The sequence below is a fragment of the Balaenoptera ricei genome, chromosome 3 (assembly GCF_028023285.1).
Source record: "Balaenoptera ricei isolate mBalRic1 chromosome 3, mBalRic1.hap2, whole genome shotgun sequence".
In the NCBI taxonomy this organism is placed as follows: Eukaryota; Metazoa; Chordata; class Mammalia; order Artiodactyla; family Balaenopteridae; genus Balaenoptera; species Balaenoptera ricei.
In genome coordinates this window covers 155,112,956-155,135,662 of record NC_082641.1, presented here as the reverse complement: position 1 = coordinate 155,135,662, position 22,707 = coordinate 155,112,956, and the positions used below count along the sequence as shown (strand labels likewise).

General features: G+C 39.0%; 1 protein-coding gene across 1 annotated transcript in view; it reads right to left on the bottom strand.

The window, feature by feature from the left end:
- LOC132362730 (ELKS/Rab6-interacting/CAST family member 1-like) overlaps positions 1 to 22,707 on the bottom strand; it is a 184,514-nt gene that overhangs the window by 17,282 nt on the left and 144,525 nt on the right. Inside the window, 1 exon segment of the mRNA XM_059917706.1 lies at positions 18,787 to 18,980. Coding sequence (XP_059773689.1) covers positions 18,787 to 18,980 — 194 coding nt within the window.

Sequence of the window (22,707 nt, the reverse complement as noted above, 5' to 3'; positions counted from 1 at the left end):
CTTGTTTTTTGAGAGTCCACATATAAGTGACATCATGCACTATTTGTCTTTGTCTTATTTCACTTAGCATCGTGTCCTCCAGTTTTATCCATGTTGACTTAAATGACAGGATTTTCTTCTTTTTTAAGGTTGAATAATATTCCATTGTATATATATATACCGTATTTCCTTTATCCATTAATCTACTATGGACACTTAGGTTGTTTCCATACCTTGGCTCTTGTGAATAATGCTACAGTGAATGTGGGAGTACAGATATCTCTTCAAAAATGATGATGTTTCCTTTGGATATATACTCAGAAGTGGGAGGGAGGAAGAACTTACGACACAAATCGACCATGTGTAAAAGATGTAGGAATGAAAAACTCTGAACACCTAGGAAGAGTGTAGAGTATTTGGCAAGGTCACTGTTCAAGGTCATACATAGTTTAAAATTATGACATTTCAGTGAGCCTGTGTGCATGAAGGCTTGCTTGTATTTCGGGATTTGAATACAGTGCAAAGAAGTGCTGCTAAATTTTCGATCAACATCAAAAAAAGGGTGGAAATGTTTTTTTCTTTTATTATGAAACTGGAGGAAAGGCAAGCCTAGAATTCTAGGCCCACTAGAATTTTCCCTGATGATAGTGGTAATTTAGGAGAAGAAGAAGGATCCAAGGCCATAGAACAATTTTGAAAGCAAAATAAGGCTGCTGAGTCTTCACCCAGTGTATGAGATTAAGTTCTAATGGCGTATGATGAAGTGGGCGTGACACAGCTGGCAGAGCTGGTTGAGTTGCTGAAAATGGCTCTTGAAGCTACAGGCATTGGACAGTAGACGTAGAAAAAGAACAAGGTAAATCCAAAAGAGTGGAAGGACAAAATTAATCAAGAGAAAAGTCAAAACTAGAGAAGAAAAGCAGTAAACTTGGCAAATAAAACCAAAAGCTTGTTCTTTAGAAAGACCAATAAAATAAGCAATATTTGGCAAATATGTTCGAGATGGGGCTAGCTATAACACAGAGCGAATTTTTTTTTTTTTTAATTACGGAAGAATACTATGGTAGCTTTATACCAACACATTTGAAAATCTGGACAAAATGGCTGATTACTGATTAGTTATATGTAGCCATTATTTACTTCCTGTTTTGAGTAGAGAATACAAGAAGCTTTAGGAAATTAGAAAATATAATCAAAGATATACACCTTAGAAAGACATCAGTTATTTTCCAATGTATTAAAAAATTAGAAGAGTCCTAATACAAAAATCAGATATGGAAAATTTACCCAAAAAGTAACTAGAAGCACATTTCTTTGAAGATCTTAAGTCCTAAGTAATATTAGCAAATAGATTCCAGCAACATATTTTTAAAAAGTCATTATGATCAAGAGGGATTTATCACCATAAAGCAGATTTTTTCAAGTAGGATAAAGTTGGAATGAGGAAAGAAATGTCCATATCCAATATCAAAACACACTCCAAATTTCAGTAGTTTAAAAGAATCTAATACGCTGTAACAGTACATCAGTAGATTATTCAAGCAGAATCGGAACCCATGTATATGTGAGAAATAAAATATAGGGTAAATAAAGTACAGGCTGTCTTCACTGTGGAGCTATAAAAATGATCACAGAAGCTGAACTGTGCAAAGTTGATCTCAGTGATTGATGGGGAAAATATTATTGTTCTATGACCTTAAAATCTTTCTGACAAAAACACTAGAAACTTTCTTGTTTAAAGTTATAGATAGACTTATAAAAATTAGTAAATCTTGTATTTAGTTAATACAGTGCAACCTAAAACATTAGAAGTACTGAAAATTAACATGTTTTATTCCATTGTAAAAAACTTATGAGACTTCTAGTTTTGAGTCCAGCAAGGAAGGAGCTTGGAAGTTGCCACTCTGTCCTAACAGGTAAATATCTGGACACACTGAAAAATCAACAATTCTTCTTAGATTCATTAGAGAAGTGAGGTCACAGGAAAAATCACCGTGCCCAAAACTGGAGAGGCAGATGGCAGATACAGAGAGTAACAACTTACCGGAACAGAAACCCAAGAGCAGAAATCTCTGTGGAAAGCAATGGTGAGGTAGGAAAACCTGAACTATATTTGAAGGATTGCTGGAGGCTTGTGTGGAAAAGTCTGTGAGGTAAAAACTCCAGGGAAGCCCCTATCCTTTTGCGAGTTTTGTCTCTTGAGCTCTACCAGGTTGTGACTACCAGGTGAAGGTCAAAGGAAAATCCCCTTGGAATTCTGGCAGGGGGAGGGTGAAAGGAGCAATTTTGAAATACACCAGAGCATTCTGCTGTTCTTCATAAGGCCTGCCCTCAGGAGAAACGGTTTTACCAGAGGCCTAACCTATGGGGTTTTGTCAGAGCCTAACTGACCTGGGGGAAGGGAAATATCCTACCGTGACCCCTGCCGGCCACTGGGTTTCACCTAAGGTGAGGGAAAATACTGAGAGGCACTTGTGACATTCATAGCTGAGGAGCACATGCTCATTATAAGACTGAGACCTAATCATAAGACTATGCAATGCTTCTATAACACCACATCTCTAAAGGACTATGTACTGCAGTGAATTTCACCAGTGCATCGTGTCTGGATTTTCAAGGAAGAGAAAAGTGAATCATATAAAATGCCTGATTAAACCGAGAAATGGCAGAAAAAGAGTGGAATGTAAAAAAGGAACAAAGAACACTGGCAATAAATATGAAACAGTAACAAATATGGTAGGTATTAATCCAATGATATCAATAATCATTTTAAATACCAATGGTATAAATACACCAGTTAAAAGACAGAGATGGTCACAGAGGATCGATAAACAAGATCCAAATATAAGAAATCTACTTTAAATATGAAGGCACATATAGCTTAAAAGTAAAGGGTTGGGGAAAGCTACATCATGCTAACTAATTAAAAGAAAGTGTGAGAAGCTGTATCAATCTCAGACAAAGCAGAGTTCAGAGCAAAGAAAATTATCAAACACAGAGGGACATTCCATAATGATAAAGGGGTCAATTCTCCAAGAAGACATAACAATTCTTCATGTTTATGTGCCTAACAACAAAGCATCAAAATTCGTGAGACAACAACTGATAGAACTGCAAGGAGAAAGAGATAAATCCACTATCATAGCTGGAGATTTCTACACCGCTTTATCATAAATGGACAAATCCATCAGGGAGAAATTCAGTACAGACATAGCTGAATTCAGCAACACCATCGACCAAATGGATACAATAAACATCTACAGACTACTTCAACAACAGCAGAATACACATTGTCTCAAGCTCACATGAGTACACACGAAGACAAACCACATTCTAGGCCATAAAACACACTCTAACAAATTTAAAATGTCAGAAATCATATAAAGTCTGTTCTCAGACTGCAGCGAGGTCAAACTGGAAGTCAAGAACAAAAACAAAGCTGGAAAATTCCAAAATACTTGAAGATTAAACGGTTCAATTCTAAGCAATACATGGACCTTGCTGTATGTGAACTGAATAACATGCACAGTGACCAATCACCTACAGACTTTGAAAGAAGGGACCTGATTGTTCACTGACCATGATACACATCTGTTATATCCCGGGTGATTTGTGGAGTTAAGAACTAGCTGTGAAGTTTGTACTTTATGCCCTTCCTCACAGTTAATATGGCAGTAACTGAAATTTGATGGTTTTGTTGTGGTCCTGGGATTATTTAACTAAATCATGGTAACTGAAATTCATGCATGGGCAAACTGTTCAGAGCGAGGACTGCATGTGTAGCATACATTGGGTAACATTCCATTGCAAGAAACAAATACCTAGAAGACTGTAAGATAGGATGAGAAATCATACTCTTGTTATGAGGAAGTCTGTCCCTAAGCAGAACATGAAACTGAGATATCATAAAGAAAAAGGCGAGTTGATTTGACTTGATAAAAATTAAAGAATTCTGCACAGCAAAAGGCAACCCAAACATAAAGATAACTGACAAACTGGGAAACCAAATATAAATATCTGACCATGGATTTGGCCAACAATTCCTTTTCTTCACAATAGTATGAGGAGGGAAAATCTCAGTGAGTCAAACCTCATGAATCAATAGATGAGAGGTTAGACTAAAGTTCTCATATGGTGTGGATTTAATTTTATGGAATGCAACTTACCTTCCAACAGAAAATGTGAGTATTACCAGTCTTATGAAGATCCTTGGCAATGCAAGTAGAGAAACCTTGAGTAACTGTGTGATAGATGCATCTCTTTCCTGTTCTATAAGAGGAGGAGAACAATGAACAGAATGTCTATTTCTCCAGGGCAGAATTCCAATATTGCCTCTGTACCACTGAGCCTTGTAAAACATCGAAGCGGACAGTCTTTAGCAAATCACTCTTAAAGAGTCAAGAGGGAAAGAAATGGAAAGGCTAATGAACTTGCCAATGACCTATGTAGCCCTGACTGCTGAAAACAGCGATGATGGGAAATATGTGATGCCACGTATGTGAAACTTGAAGAGCACAGAGATTCAAATGGAGTAGAGTAGGGAAGAATGCCTCTGATAACCCACCCAAGTTGAATTATTTATAGTCTCAACTGGGAAATGTTGATTAAGAAATGAGAGGAAACAGGCAAGAGCGGCCCCTGAAATTGTGCCTAAATACCTCCAATATTCCTAAGGAATCCCACGGACAACTGTGTCAGAGCGGAGCTGACAAAGGGAGTATATAGTAAGCGCAGAGGTCATGGCCTTGTCAGCCAGCATATGGAGAGCATTACTGATCCTCAGCAAATCATTACTGATCCTCAGGAAAATGTACTGTGACTGGGTCCAAAACCTGACTGGAATTTTCCATAGATGTGTGATATTGGAGATGGGTTTGCAGGTGCACTTGCCAAATCACCTTTGCAAAGCACAGTAGGCCACAGCCAGAGGAGCAAAGGCTGCTCTGCTCTTTCTCAAGCAGAAAAGGATTTTAGAAGTGCCCACTTCTGTCCCACAAAGGATGGGGATAGCAGATTACGAATTAGTGATTAGCACAGTATCTGTGATCCCTCGGCTAATTTCCGTCTTGAAGCTGGGATATAAAGACTCAGGTGTTGGGTGATGAGCCACAAGCCGTCTGAACAGGTGCTTAATCAGGACTGGACAGGATGAATTCAGGCCTGGGCATCTGGCATCTGGTTCCAGCCCTTTTCCTGGCAGTTAACCTTTAGACATGTCCCTGACACCTTTGCATCTGTAGCTTTTCGTTGTTGTTGTCAGGTTGTTTAAATGTGTAAAATGGTGATAACACTACTTGGTGGCATATTCTATTTTAAAAAACCTTCCATTACTCCACGCACATCAAACAGTAAATGCGTTCTCTTAGTAAACCTGCATAACAATTTTCTGAACTCTTGTGTTCTGGGCAAGACTTATGAATACAGCAGGCAAATAAAGTGAAAGGTGAGACAGTACATAGTGTTGTATTCAATTGGGTCTTGATACCCAAGTGTGACTCTTCACCAAGGATTATGCAGTAGTTCAGGACACAGATTAAAGTTGTTTAGAGTGTGTCCTAAAGTCTCACTGGCAGAATTTAAATCTCTACTCTGGAAATTGTAGACCTGAGACAAATTGCTTCCCTCAACTTCATTTCCTGCATCTGAGAAAGATAATAGTATCTACCTTGTAGTAGACTGAATAATACCATTGCCCCCAAATGTCCACATTCTAATCCCCAGAACCTGTGAATGTCACCTTAAATGGCAGAAGGGACGTTGCCAGTGGGATGAAAGTAAGGGTTTTGAGATGGGGAGATTCTCCTGGACTACCTGGATGGACCCAAATGTAACCACTGGTATTCTCATAAGAGAGAGGCAGAGGAAGTTTTTACTCCAAAGAGAATGTGATGATGAAGTTGGGGTTGGATTGATGTGGCCAGAAGTCAAGGAATGCTGGCAAGGAAACAGATTCTCCCTTGGAGCCTCTAGAAGGAGGATGGACGGCCTTGTCAACTCCTCGTTCCAGCCCAGGGAAACTGGTTTTGGACCTCTCTCTTCCAGAACCATAAGAAAATAAGTGTGTTTTGTTTTAAGCAAGCACATTTGTAGTAATTTGTTACAGCAGCCCTAGGAAACTAATGCGTACCTCATAGGAACTATTTCTCCAATTAAAATGTGTGCCTGGAAACACACTTGGTGGCATGTCTGACACATGGTAGGTACGCTACTGTAGGTCGTTCTCGGAAACTGAAGCCTTGGTTTTGAGGGATCATCAAAACCAGTACAGTGGTTGCCATGTTTCTCCTTGTTCATCCTGGTGACAAACCTGGTAGAGAGAGCTCCATCCTTTCCCACAGGATGCCCACCCCAGTACTTAGAGGGAAGAGGTTATGTCTCACTTAAGGCACCTTCCTCTTTTCCTTTCTACTTTTTTTTTCATTCATCTTCATCCAACTGGCCTTTCTAAATTTTAAAGAAAACAAGACCATTTCTCGATGGATTCAGATACTACCCCAAGTTAATATTCCAACCAAGTTCTTGTTCTTCCGGGTCTCATCACCAGAAATTTCTGAGCCTAAATCCTCTCTAGTTTTTAGGATCACCCATTTTCTCATTTCTCCCTTCTCTAGTTCAGAGTCTTGTCAGTTTAGTCCTTTCCCTAACCACAACTTATAATAAGGTGACACAGCAAAGTGATGAAAGTCTAGACGGTCTGGTTTTAGTCCTGGGTTTTTGCCACCTACTTACTGTGTGGCATTAGGCAAGCTATTCAACCTCTCTGGGCCTCAGTTGCCCCAAAAAAAGGTGAATATTACATACCTACAGGGTTGCCGTTATGAGGATTCAGTGAGTTAATATTTGCTAAGCACTTAGAATAGTACTTGTTGTAGTCTAAGCACTACAGTTGTGCTTGTTAATAACAGTAATTGCAATTCCAAGCGTAAAACTTACTCAGCTTTCTGTCATAACTTTGAAAGGTTGGTCTATCTTTTGGCCGGCGTTTCAGGTAACTGAGTCGAGGCACGGGCTGAGGCATTGCTACCACTGGGTGGTGTGTTCCCAGAACTTGGAGCAGCGGTGTGAAATGGGTAGTAGTTCTACTTGGAGACGGGGCAGACTGGACAATGACGGCCCGGGAAGGAGGTGTGGTGTCCATAGCTTCGGGGTCAGAGGTGCCGCCTGCTGAATGACCAATGGCAGCCGAAGCCGTAAATGGGGGGCTGGGGAAAACAGGGGCAGAATGGACAGTGACGGCCCGGGAAGGAGGTGTGGTGTCCATAGCTTCGGGGTCAGAGGTGCCGCCTGCCGAATGACCAATGGCAGCCGAAGCCGTAAATGGGGGGCTGGGGAAAACAGGGGCAGAATGGACAGTGACGGCCCGGGAAGGAGGTGTGGTGTCCATAGCTTCGGGGTCAGAGGTGCCGCCTGCTGAATGACCAATGGCAGCCGAAGCCGTAAATGGGGGGCTGGGGAAAACAGGGGCAGAATGGACAATGCCGGCCTGGGAAGGAGGTGTGGTGTCCATAGCTTCCATATCAGAGCTGCTGCCTGCCTGATCTGAGAAAAGAGAGTGAAAGTGGGAGAGCCTCTCCCTAGCTTCTAACTCTTCTCGAGGTCTAGCACGCACTGGACAGCTCAGCCTGGTGCTGTGACATTCCATTGTACGTGTCATAGAGCAAGGGCAGGCGGGGGCGGGGGTGGGGCGGGGGCCACAGGCAAGCCCAGCCCGTGGAGAAACCCGGCCCAAGGACAAAGAGCCTGAACTCTTCTGGGACTTCTCGCTGTGGGTGGCAGGTGTTTGGCACCGGATGGGCCACCGTGCGGAGACTGTTGGGGACTCTGGAAGCCTTCTCCTCCAGAGCTCACCCTGCCTGGGCACCAGCTCTGCAGGTGTTGCGTTTAATGTTGTCCCAGAGGTCTCTTAGGCTGTCTTCATTTCTTTTCATTCTTTTTTCTTTAGTCTGTTCCGCAGCAGTGAATTCCACCGTTCTGTCTTCCAGGTCACTTATCCGTTCTTCTGCCTCCGTTATTCTGCTATTGATTCCTTCTAGTGTAGTTTTCATTTCAGTTATTGTATTGGTCATCTCTGTTTGTTTGTTCTTTAATTCTTCTAGGTCTTTGTTAATCATTTCTTGCATCTTCTCAATCTTTGCCTCCATTCTTATTCCGAGGTCCTGGATCATCTTCACTATCATTATTCTGAATTCTTTTTCTGGAAGGCTGCCTATCTCCACTTCATTGAGTTGTTTTTCTGGGGTTTTATCTTGTTCCTTCATCTGGTATGTAGCCCTCTGCCTTTTCATCTTGTCTGTCTTTCTGTAAATGTGGTTTTTGTTCCACAGGCTGCAGGACTGTAGTTTTCCTTGCTTCTGCTGTCTGCCCTCTGGTGGTTGAGGCTATCTAAGAGGCTTGATGGGAGGCTCTGATGGTGGGTAGAGCTGACTGTTGCTGTGGTGGTCAGAGCTCAGTAAAACTTTAATCCACTTGACTGCTGATGGGTGGGGCTGGGTTCCCTCCCTGTTGGTTGTTTTGCCTGAGGCAACCCAACACTGGAGCCTACCTGGGCTCTTTGGTGGGGCTAATGGCAGACTCTGGGAGGGCTCACGCCAAAGAGTACTTCCCAGAACCTGCGCTGCCAGTGTCCTTGTCCCCACGGTGAAACAGAGCCAGCCCCCGCCTCTGCAGGAGACCCTCCAACACTAGCAGGTAGGTCTGGTTCAGCCTCCCCCAGGGTCACTGCTCCTTCCCCCGGGACCCGATGTGCACACTATTCCGTGTGCGCCCTCCAAGAGTGGGGTCTCTGTTTCCCCCAGTCCTGTCGAAGTCCTGCAATCAATTCCCACTAGGCTTCAAAGTCTGATTCTCTAGGAATTCCTCCTCCCGTTGCCGGACCCCCAGGTTGGGAAGCCTGACGTGGGGCTCAGAACCTCCACTCCAGTGGGTGGACTTCTGTGGTATAAGTGTTCGCCAGTCTGTGAGTCACCCACCCAGCAGTTATGGGATTTGATTTTACTGTGATTGCGCCCCCTCCTACCGTCTCATTGTGGCTTCTCCTTTGTCTTCGGATGTGGGGTATCTTTTTTGGTGAGTTTCAGTGTCTTCCTGTCGATGATTGTCCAGCAGCCAGTTGTGATTCTGGTGCTCTCGAAGAGGGAGTGAGAGCACGTCCTTCTACTCTGCCATCTTGGTTAATCTTCCCTATAGCAGCCAGAATGTCTCTGGATGAAAACAGAATAAAATTAAAGCAATATTTTTCACCTCCTCATTCCTCTAGTGGCTTCCTTTCATCTTCGTTTCTCTCTCAGTCCAAACCTGGTCAGTCTGATTCTCGCTTTCTGACCACTCTCACTATCTTTTGAAGCACAGAACCGTGAATCCACTCTTCCGATAAATCTAAGATTCATGACATCTTCTGCACTCATAACTGAATTTCTAGACATCTCATTCCTGGGATAAGTTCCATCATTCCAGTTGCTTATAGGAATTCAAGACAACGTTAGTATACAATGTTCTGTTACATATCTTTGTTTTAGGACAAGCATACTGACCTTGAGGTGAGACTGAAGGAAACAACAAATCCAGGAAGAAAGTGTGAAAGAGAACGTTAGAAAAAACTTAGTGAGGGCGATATTCAGAAATAATATTATTCACAGACATAGACAAAATATAAAGCACAGGATTAGAGAAGGGAAAGGAGTCACACAGATTCTGCACTGGCAACAAAAATTAGTCATTTCAGATTTTCAACAAGTGTATTTTCATATTAGATTACACCACTGTACCTTAATGTAAGTTTCTAAAAGAACAAATTTTGTCTAAAATTTACCATTTCCTAGGGCAGGAAAAAAAGTAGTTTCTTAAACACAAAGGAAAAGAGAAGAAGGCTAGCTGCTCCCCTTCTCGTTTAAGTAGCTAACTGTGATCCTACAACGTCAGTCAGCTTAGTTCTAGACACACCCATCTTAGAACTGACAACTCCTTTACCCACCCCAGTCCATGTCTTAGACCCAAGTCATCCAGGAGCAAAAGTAGAAAAACACTGACAGCTTCAGTTATTCTGTAGAAAACAGAACTCTAATTCATTTGGAAAATTTTGAAATAATTTTCTCAAATGTGAAAATAATGTTTCCTTAATTACACCCATTATTTCTCATTCCACATCTATCAAATCCACCCCCAAAGGCGCAATCTCAAAGCAATAATGAAGACTATATGGCTCTATAAACATCAATTCATTTCCAATACTGCTCAGCAGAAAGAGATGCAAAGTAGCCATGATTCATATTCCTACCTTAGCACGAAGCCCCTGAGGTTCATTACTGCTTTTCATAACAACAGGCAGTTTTCCCTTTTTAAAAATTAATCAATTTCATTGAAAGTAGTATCGATATTATCCTCCAAATACTTAAGACTTCTAACAGCCAGTGCCATCCAGCTCACCTTCAGGATCTAAATTTTACTTTAAGAATCTAACACAAGAAGTTTATTTCTTGAATGCAAGCACCATTTCAACTTGCACTTTAATGTTTTCTAATATTTCAGTACTAAAACGAGAGTTTTTTAAAACTCATTGTCAGAATAATGAAAGGCAAGGATAACAAGATTTATGATCGCCATCACATAAGATAAATAGATGAAAAACAGAGAAACAAAATGACAAACAAAACTCCTCACAACCACACAGCAAATACGTGGTGGATCCGTGAGAGGAATGTAGGTCTGCTGACACACCTCCTGGACATACTTTATATGTCCTATGATGCTTACAGACTCCTGAAGGGATCTACAAAAATCCACGGATCTTTGGCATTTGGAAAACAGTGTAGAATGCAGACAATGTTTAAAGTCAAAGAGAGGCCAATCATTTATCTAAATGACTGTTCCCAATGATCTTTTTTATTTTTGTTGGTTATGACACATTACGTTAGAATAATTTTAGATCAGTGATGACACTCACTGAAATCTCATATAGATGCAAAGTTTTATATGAGACACGAGAAAATCCCTGAAAAAAGAAAAATTAAGCTTATTCCTGTCGAGAGTGAGCAACCTTAAGGATCTTTTTAACTATTTTACAGTTCAGGAGTCATATTTCACTTTGGCATCAAACTTTAGCTCTTGGGAAATAAATTTAGGAGAAAAAAAATCTGCATATAGAATAACTATATATAATTCTAATGTTTCCAGTGTCAAGTAAAAACTTGAGGTAACCATCAAAATTTCTATCAAGACTGTAATAAATTATAAGGTGCTGTGCCCACAAGAAACTTTAGGAAGATGGCCTAATAGAACTGACTATGTAAAGCGGTGTGATTTATTCTTCTTTTAAATGAAATCAGTGAAATTCATCTAGGAGGACGAAGGAAGAAACAAGCGGCCCCCCCCCGAAAGCAAGCTGAAGCCAGCAGGATCTGATAAAGAACCAGTCGCCTTCCGTTACAACAGTCGCAGCATCTCGTTTTCCCTTTTTCTTTTCGTTTTTTTAAACACAACCCGTTCTCCCTCAAGAAAGCACACACAATCACCACACTCATTTCTCCTCTATTCCAGCTACGTCAAGACCACATTCACCAACACTGTCCTTCGTGGATCAAAGATACATGACTATAAATTTAAAAGTAAGGAAATGCTTTAAGGAACCATTTTCCTCATGAATTGTATACTAGTTTACGCCAAATCTATATACAGCTTAATATTAATTTCCCTATGGGAGATTTCTGAAGACATTAAGCTGAATGATCAATTCGGGATTTCTTTACAGAAAAAATATTTACAAATATGAAGATTAAATATGTAGGTTTATATTCTCAGGTTATACTGTGCCATAGATGCCTGAATGTACTGTGATACCAATATAAAATCACAAACATAAAACCCACTTTCCAAATGAAAATGTCAACAAAAATTTTAGGTCAACCTAAGCAAATAAACTTTCAGGATGCAGTTAAAACAGTCAAATATCTAATGATAATAGTAAACATATTCATCTGGTTACACACATTTAAAATGGAATACATGAGAAGATAACGTTAATTTGGAAATACTTCCTTCCACCCCCAGCCACTGAAATAATTTTATTCACTCTCTTTGCGCACATCTTCAATATCAATTCACCAAAGGAAGAAGATGTGCCATTACTTTATGTATTACCAAGAAATAAAAAAATATATACCAATTAAATCACGCCATTATTGATTCACGTATCCCAGTTTCAGTGATGTTAAAATGTAAAAATACAAGTTAGAATTGGTATTTCACTGTGACAGAAGAGGAGAGAGGTTATCTATACTTTTGTTTAACCTGCAGATAGAAAAGTAATCCTACTGAATTATATTAAATAAGAATATTTAATGCATATGCGTTTACTTATATTTTTACAGAAAGAAAAGTATACGGGCAATGGTAAACATATTACAAACATATAGAAGAAACAAATATAAAAATATATTCACTATAACAAACAAGGGTATAAGGGACTATTAAATCTCCATCTGCTTGATCAACGGTCTGAATGTGTGGGGGATGGAAAGATAAAAGTGAAGAAATGTGGGATGATTAGACAGTAAAATGAGAAAGGAGCTGTGTCTCTACGTTTTAATGTATGTATTTATTGGGCCCACAACAATGTACAGTCCTGGGACAGAATGTGATAGATACTATAACAAAAGCACACACACACACAAAAAAAAAAAAAAAAAAGGAAAGAGACATTACTACCTAAGAGAGGTCAGTAAAGTTTTTTTTTTCCCCAAAAAAAGATAACAATTAAAAGGGGTCAAATCCCCACAAATGAATAAGGGGAAAGAAAATTTTAGTCAAAGAGAAAATACTCAGAAAAAGCAGATAACAAAAAAGCATTCACCTCCTAATTCTAAAGCCCAGTTTTAAAGAAAACAAAGAGTTAATTAAATCTACTAATAGCAGACCAAAAGTTGGAAATATCTTGTAAACTCTTAAGTTTGCCAACACATTTTGAAAGATTTATAAAAAGTAAAAATAACTCCGTTTTCATTACATAAAATTTCAGGTACTAGTAAGCTTTAAAAGCAAATAAAAAAACTTAAAAGGTCATATCCTCGAGCCATGAGGATTTAAGCCTAGCAACTATCTTCCCTAAATTCTCCAAATACCACCAGAGAAGTACTTTCTCTTACACATGCACGCGTGCAAATAACACCACAGACTAAATCTCACTCCCGGCATGATGGGAAAACGACCCCATTCTTTGTGTTCAAGCTCAGTTCATTATGTTGATCTTGAACTACAGAAGTATAGATTCCTCTCACTTACCAAAATGAGGTTAACAGTTACTGCTGTAGCAATTTAGACAGTTAATTCAGGGGCTAACTACCTTGAGCCTGAATTCTGAGCAAACTGGGAACACCCTTGCTTTAAACAAAAAAATCAAGCAGCTCCAAATCTTATGAATACATCATATACCAGTTGTTTAATAGAGCCAGTTGTTTATAAACCAGAATGTAGTTCCCTTGGAAACATTATAAACACAGGTTAAGTTTTCTTGCTAGTCCACAAAATTTAAGTTTAATCATGATGTAAAAGCCTAGAACTAATAGTTCTAGATGAGGTCTGGAAAAGACAGTTAGCAAAGAAAATGAAAGCAACCATCACAAAGCAGAAAAACTAAGTTTCCTCCTAATAAAAACCTAATATAAATCTACTTACGAGACTGGCCCCAAAATGTGCTTATGTACCTATACATATGTGTGTGTATATGTGTGTGCGTGTGCGTGTATGTATGTAAATAACAACACTGATTCCTGGTTCTCTTGCCTTTGTCAGAATAGTACCAGTAGCAGCACACTATCCTGGCTTTCCCTCTCCATTTTACATCTCCATCTACGCTACAGTTCTAGGACCTAAAATTAGGAGCCTAGGATCCAAAACAACCTGCTAGCCTTCTATCCAAACAACCTCTCAAGCCATTATCATTTAATACTGGTCACAAAAATTAGAAGACCAGACTTAAGAGTCTGAAGTTCAACAAGAAGCCCCTTTTCCGTAATAATTCTGTATCCTGGGGCACACATTAATTGAGTATGTTAAGTATGACTTCCCAGGAGAGCTCAACCAGACCGCAAATGGAAACCTCCTCACTGAAATTTCTAGGTACCGGCAAGCTGTGGAAGAACGCCTCTGCCAGCATTGCCTACAGAGGAAAAGTCCGCTCCTTGCTGGAGCTTTCGTCTTCTGAGGCTAGATGATAAACTCCTGGAAGGCAGAGATTTTGTTTGCTTTGTTCCCTGTTGTGTCCCCAGAGCCCAGAACAGTGACCAGCAAATAAGAGCCTTCATAAGTAGAAAAATTCATTCATTCATTAATGAAGAAGGAAAGGGTATATACTTTGTGGCAAAGAGGAGAGTGAGGTACAGAGAGAAAAACTAAACTCACAGATTGGCTATTATTCTCAAGAGCTTGATAACTACAAATCTTACTAACAGTAGTGTTTTTAGAGATGCATATTTAAAGGGAGAGTAACCAGGTAAAAGGAATAAGGAATAAAAAGAACTTTAGGGTTTTCAAAGATTAAACATGTCTAAGAAAACATGTCCTTTCTTCTCATCTTTTAATCCCTCTTATAAATTTCAAAACACAACCCCAAATGAAATCTACATCCATTAAAATTCCAGTTTTTATATTCCCACAAATCAGGAAATACAGTAAATCCAAATTTCTTATAAATTATTTAAGTTACACAATAATATTCTATTATTCTTTACATCACTGAAAATTCCTAACTTTCATAAACCAAAGGCAATCCTTGATACCTAAATTATGTGAAAAATCAGAAGATGGGTGTCATTCTCCAAACATAAAAGTTTCTAAGTGGGATGCTGAATGTAATTTAAATAAACCTCACATTAGAGTAAAAATTGAGGATTTCTAGTGCAAACACCAAACTCTGCAGATTCATTAGTGCTTCTGTATCAGAAAAAAAAAGGTAATAAAGCAAATACAGAAGCAAAATTATGCACGGGGGATAATGCTCCCAGTATACTGCCATGGCATGGGTATTTAGCTAAAGGGACATGAGTGAAAGAGCAGACAACAAGCAATTCTTTCAGGAGTCTGAAAAGATACTACTATCAGAATTTCATCAGCCTACATTACTAAACATTTTAAACATTATGCCAAAGAAAAGGCTATTCATCGTGCATCTAAATAGAAACCATAATATGCTCACTTGAGAAGAGAAATATTCAATTTACATTTTGGGTTCCTCATGCTAATCGAAATCAATCTACTTATATAACACGTCAATCTTTAGGTTTGTTTTTACTATTATTTTCTCCCTTAAAATCATCTGTGGAGACTATCCAGAACCGCCAGGTGATGACTTTCTTGAAGTGTCAACCTGGGTAGGCTACAGCACCCAGTTAACTTAATCCAACACTAATCTACATGTTGCTATGAAGGTATTTTGCGGATATAAGTAAAGCCTACAATCCATTTAAGTAAAGGAGATTACTATCCCAGATAATCGAAGTGGGCTATCTCAATTCTTTGGAAGGCCCTAAAAGCAGGTTTCCCAAGGAAAGAAAAGAAATTTTGCCTGCGGACCACCGTTCTGGCCCATGCCCACGGGAGTTCTATCCTGCAGGTGATCTCCTCCTGACAGCTTTCCCATACACATTTCAGACTCGCTTAGCCAGCTGCTGACAATCATGCAAGACAATTCCTTGTAATAAAACGGATATATATGTATCATATATATATAAATATATGTATGTATCTCTCCTACTGGTTCTGCCTCTCTGGTTGAACTCCAACTGATACACACCACAGTACGGAATATAAATTTAGAAATAGTACTTCTTCGATTTAATTGGGAAAAATATTTTGTATTTGCAGATGTATGGGTAGGCCTACATAATCCTCGTTTTAAAATTGCAGTAGCTCAAGACACTGGTACAACACTAAATCATCTGACAGGAACTACCATTGTTCTGGAAGAGCAGTGTAAGGGACTATTTGTTTTTCTCAAGACCACAAAGAATAAGTCTGGGAATTCTTCATGATTTAATCTAAACCTATTAATATTGGAGAATCTTACATAAGTACTAGGAAATTTTAAAAGAATAATAAGAATTTTCTTTAGCCCAATGATAACATTCTGCTGTCATTTTTGCACTTAGAAGGTGGCTGAACACCCAGTAAAAATGCATGCTACTTCCTGAATCAGGGTGTGGCACTACAGCTGCATCGCCTGAGAGGCTACTACTTAAAGGGCACTCCAGCAAAAGAACCACCACATAAAAGATGGGCTAGAAACCAAGAATAAGACAATTATATCCAACAATATCAGAATCTTAGCAGAGAGAACACATACTTTATCCACAAGCAATGGACCTAAGAGGTACTGTTCAACTGGATATATAACCGGCTGGTCTTTAATTCTGATCAAGCAAAACCCCCAGCAAGCCCCAGCAGCAGCAAGAGTGGCAGCAGCAACTCCTCGAGTACACAACTGTAGCCTTACTTAACACTCACTTTCCCAGGAAGTCCCAAACAAACCCCCCCGACGGTGCAGGGACAGAAATGTGGCGTGGAAGGTACAAAGTGCGGGAGGCTGGCTTTCTGGGAAACAGCATGGCCAAGAGGGACATGAACACAGACAGACACAGAGACCAAAACCCCAATGGAATAGGACCAGGATAAGAAACGCCAAAAGAAAGGTGAAGAAACTCAGATGAGGAATGACAGGGAGCCAGACACCCACACCCAGGAAACAGTGGAACAGCAACATAAGAAGCAAACGGTTAGTAAGAAACACAGCAGCCACGCACACGCAGCTCAGTACTAAAACTCTGGGAAGAAAAGGCATAAAATAATTCCAATCATCTTTTATTCCCCTCTTAAACTATGCTGCTCAATAACAAATTACAAAGCCAGTAGCAATTGAGTTTTTAAAACTGTTTCTTTTCTCGGTAGCCAGGAAACTGTGCGTCGAATCTTAAAAGAAGATTACAATGTTACATGACCAGAGGACAAAATTCTATAGTACTTGTTCAAATTTATAAGTAATATTCTGTGGAAAGAACAGATCATTTACAACTCTCTCCCCAAATGTGAGAAATATAGTGGCTAATAAAAGCTATCTGGTGTGCTTTGGATATCAAATATAGATTTAATTCTATTTCTTACTCTTGTTCAAATCACGTCCATCTCCCAAAATCAGTACTGGGTCCAAAAATGAATTGAAACATTTTTCAAGCAAGGTATCTGGAATAGCAAGCAATAATTTCAATGCAGAGTTCTAACACAAAAAAATCAAACTGAAAAATAAAACTTTATCAAGAAATTTCTTTTCTGAAACACTGAAATACATTTAGTGGGAAGTCACTAATCCATCAGAAGTATCGTATTTTAAAATCTATGAAATTAAGATTTGAATAAAAGTCTGATTTCAAAAAATAAATAAATAAATAAATAAAATAAAAATAAATTACATCTATGAAGTACTGCTGTTGATTTCAGGGTGACACAAAAGCAAAGAAAGGCATGTACTTATGTAAGTATGTAACGAGAGTGTGTGTGTGTGTGTGTGTGTGCACGTGCACGTGTGCTGGGGGTAAAGATGCAGTGCAAACAGGGAAGACGTACAAAAAACATACATAATCTAATCTTGAGACTCTGATAATTTGTTAATTCTGACTTAAAGAACTTTATCCACCCATCTTATCCAGAACCAGACCAGAAAACACGAATAGAGTTAATATCAAAATAAGAGGAAACAAATGAGTAGGTGATCAGCTCATTCATTCGCACTTTCAACTTAGTGAAGAAGAATTGTGAGGGTTGGACTTTATCCTTTTAGTTTTTTGAAAATCAAAATTCTATGGGTACAGAACAAGAGGAAAAAGTTACTTCTAGGGGAAAATATCAAGTCTACCAATATCCTAAAAATTTAAAACTTAGTAAACAACTTATGAAAGTAGTCTACTACTTCCCAACATTCAAGAGCATGAAAATAAAATACTTCTAAGAATCAGGCTCAAAGGAGTCACACGGATTAATGACTTCATTCTGTCACTGCCAGTCTCTCTGACTGTTCAGAATACAGTGATTAATGCAGTTCTACTGGAAGAACTATTTCTATGCACTTGTGAATTTATGTTAAATACATGGTGTAAAGGAAGAGGCCAAGAGGCATACGCTTTATCTTTCGTACAAAATACCCTAACAAGAAAAAAAGGCAAAGAAAATTCCAAGAGAGCTATCTGGCTGGTTCTGTTTAAACAAAGCTCATTCTGAAGAAGTCAAAGTCAGAGCTCAATAAAAAAATCACATCCAAGTCTCCTAACTTGTCCTCAAAATGTCCCTCCTTCTAAATTTGACCTATGTACCAATGTAATAGCTTGCTTCTCCACAATACAGAGTCTAAAAATTCACAGCCCAAAAGAGCAACGGCTCAACATAAAAGGTCTAAACCAATTAAAAATTTTAACTCCTTAAACTTGAGGTTCATTTGTTCCTTACACAGATAAATAAATAATGAGAGAGCAAGTGGCTATCTGCACTCTCTTGATTAGCCAGTAGAAAACTTTAACTTCTTAATCAATGAATACTTTCTCTTTCCAATCAATGATGCTGAAGTCCATAGCTTCCCAATCTATTCCCACTCCGTGTTGCCATTCAGAGACTGCAACAGTGAAGCTACACTGACTTAGAATAAAAAGTAGGTAATAAAGTAAATTCAGAGAGGCAGATATATTGGAAAAATATGTCCCGAAAAGTACATAGTTTTAAAACCATCCTTCAACCTCTCTAACATAGAGAGTGCCTCTTCAGCTTTCCTTTCCTTACCTTTCCAACTCAGCAATCTTCTTATCTTTGTCATTCTTCTCATTTTCCACCTCCTTCAAGATTTCCAAGAGGCGGTCAACTTCTGCCTGGGCCTTGCTAGAGTCATCTTTGTACCTGGCAATCTCTCTCTCCAATTGCTGTATTCGATCACTCATCTCTGGACTGGCTCTGGCTTCCGATGCTGCCTCGTGTGCCTGCAAAGAAAATGTCCAAATTCTATCAGATATACATACAGTGGCAGTGGGCAAACCATGTCCCCAAAAGCCACCTATACTCCAATTTCAACAGGGGATTATCAAACATCTAATAGCTAGTCTTCAATTTATAAGGTTCTTCTCTGCTTAAATATTACATAGACAAAATATCACTACACAGTTACATTTTTTTTTTAATAACTGGAAGTTTGTACCTTTTGACCACCTCCACCCATTATACAAACACACACACACACACACACACAGCCCTCCATTTCTGACAACTACCAATCTGGTCTCTGTATCTATGAGTTCAGTTTTTGGTTGGTTTTTGGTTTTTACATTCCACATATAAGTGAGATCATACAGTATTTGTCTTTCTCTGTCTGACTTACTTCACTGCCCTGCTTTTAAAATGTAATAATGCTAGGGAAGCACTTATCTACTAGAATGGGATAAAATCTGAAATATGATATTTAACAATTATTCTGGGTCTTACATTTTATTACTAGACTCTTATCTCAATCTTACTTTAGGAAATATGCTCTCATTTATTTTAAGACATTTTTTTAAAGTCAAAGGGTTTTTTATTTTCAATAAGGCAACTTCCAATATAAATTAAGTTTAGAAACAGACATGATGAAATAGTCAAATTCATTCAACATCTAGCAGAACTGAAAAAGCTGTATAAGACAGGTATATTGTTAATTAAGATCTCTGTGATCTACTTTCAAATTCCTGGGCATAGGTTAACTTAACTGATTCCATAAACAGTTATGTGTTAATGAATAAAACTAAAGCTGATTCCCAAATATAATTAATAAATTGTTTTTATTATATTATTTTAGATTTTATTCTAAACAGCAAAATTCATACAAATACCTTCATAAAACAAGAATGAGTAGGCCTGTTCCATACGGGAAGCTACTGGAACTTCAGTTCCAACATGTAAAAAACTCAGAAGTCATCACTACTATTTTTACAAGAAAAAGTTGAAAAACAGAAAATCAATGAGTTTTCTAGGACCTATCAGAGAACTGAGGGTCACAGGAAAAATTACCCCTCCAACATCAAGAGACACTGGCAAACCCACAGAGCTGAAGCTGAGATCTGCTCACCTGGAGCAGAAGCTGTGAGCAGAAACACTTAAGTGGTAATTTTAAGGAACTGCTGGGGGCTGAGTGTGGATGTACAAGCAAGCGAGTGAGGAAAGTCCCAGGGCCAGCGGTTTTAGGGGCGCCCGTACTTTCATGGGCTTTAATCCAGGAACCACACCAGGGTCTCACAGTGAAGAGCCAACAAAAATCCCCTTGTGGTTCTGGCTGCAGGAGGGGAAGAGTAACAATTGTGAAATATGCCCAAAGTGTACTCTATCCAAAGACAGACCCTCAGGAGTAAAAATTTTAACAGAGCTTTGTCCTACCTGGGGAAAGGGCATTTCTCCCACTCTCGCCCCTGCTAGTAAAAAATAAGACTCATATATTTGACACAGATGTTGGAATTACCAGACAGGGAATTTAAAGTAACTATGATAAATAGCTAAAGGCACAGGACTTCCCTGGTGGTCCAGCGGTTAAGAATCCGTCTTCCAGTGCGGGGGACACGGGTTTGATCCCCGGTCAGAGAACTAAGATCCCACATGCCGCAGGGCAACTAAGCCCGCGTGCCGCCACTACGGAGCCCCCACGCCTCAACTAGAGAGGCTGCATCCCACAAACGACAGAGCCCATGCGCTCTGGAGCCCGTGCGCCACAACTAGAGAGCCCGCGCATCACAATGAAGATCCCGCATGCCACAACTAAGACCCAACACAGACCAAAAAATAAATAAATAAAATAAATAAATATTTTTAAAAAATAGTTAAAGGCGCTAAGGGGAAAAGGAGACAACACCCAAGAGCAGAGGGGCAATGTAAGCAGAAAAATGGACACTGCAAAGAAGAATGAGAAGGAAATGCCACATATTAAAAACATGGAAGATCTTGCTTATAATGTGGAATCTGAAAAAGGTGAACTCAGAAAAGCAGAGGGTAGAAGGGTGGCTGCCAGGGGCTGGGGGTGGGGAAATGGGAAGATGTTGGTCAAAGTGTACAAACTTTCAGTTATAAGATGAATAAGTCCTGGGGATCTAACGTATAGGATATTGACTCTAGTTAACAATGTTGTGTTGCATACTTGAAATTTGCTAAGAGAATACATCTTAAAAAGTGTTCTCAACAACCTAAGTGTCCATCAGTGGATGAATAGATAAGAAAATGCGGTATGTACGTATGTGTGTATGTATACACACACAGGAATATTACTCAGCCATAAAAAAAGGGGGAAAGTCTTTTCATTGGCCACAATATGGATGGACCTTGAAAACGTGCTACGTGAGATAAGTCAGACAGAGTAGATAAATGTCATTATGACTGCACTTACATATGGAATCTAAAACAAAAACAAAAAGACCAAGCTCACAGAAAAGACCGGTAGCCTGCCAGAAGTGGGGAGTCAGAGGTGGGCGACATGGGTGAAGGGGACCAGAAGGTACACATTTCCAGTTACAAAACAGTAAGTCCTGGGGATGTGATGTACAGCATGGTGACTATAAATATGTGCTGCATATGTCAAAGTTGCTAAGAGAATACATCTTAAAAGTTCTCATCACAAGAAAAAAAATTTATAACTATGTATACTGATGGATGTTCAATAGATTTACTGTGGTGATGATTTTGCAATATAAACAAATATTGAGTTGTTATGTTGTACACCAGAAACTAATAAAATGTTATATGTCAATTATACTACAATTTTTAAAAAGTGTTCTCACCACACACACGAAAAAAGGTAACTATTTAAGGTTGATGAATGTGTTAATTAGCTTGACTGTGGTAACCATTTCACAATGCATACATAGATGAAAGCATCATGTTGTACACCTTAAATATATACAATTTTTGGCATTGAAAAAGCTGAGGAAAAAGAAAAGAGTGAAAATGTATATTGCAAACTCTAGAGCAACCTATATTTAGGTTGGAGGAGGGCGTTGTGGGAGCAGTGTAATAGGAAAACATCACTAATTAATTAAAATGAAAAGTTACAGTTGTCCAGAATGAAAGAAGGGAAAATACGAAAAGTAAAATGGCAATTAGCAGAAAAACAAGTAATAAATCAGAGGAGGGGGAAGCCACCAAGTCCTCTACCCAAAGATAACTTTATTTTTTCTCATGAACCTAAACACAAAGTTTAAGAGATCATAAAAATGGCCAGCTATAGAAGTATCATAACAAGGAGATTAAAAATAAACAAAGAGAAAATGTGGGATTGCCATAAATAGGCGAGTTTGGAATATTAGTGAATAACATTTATTACTCTTGACAGTTACTGCTCAGTTTCATAATCCTAAATACATCTAACAGTCTTACCTTCAATATTCCAGTATTTAATAGAAAATTACCTCCACTTCTTTAGTGAGGGGGAAAAAAGTCAATTACCAAATCTGAATTAGTTAATCTCAAAAAAAGTATTTTCCTACTTATTCAAAAGTAACTTTAAGCTACTGGATTTTCTTCCTTTCCTTAGCTTAAGAATATGACTTCATTTCTGGCATACCCTAAATAATGATTCATCACAAGGTGTTCATGCTGAACACACCCAATATATGTCAAAAGAACACCACCAAGTCTCAAGACTAGGCTGGGCCCCCTTCTCATCAGTAATCACATGAACTGGACCCAGTTAATCAG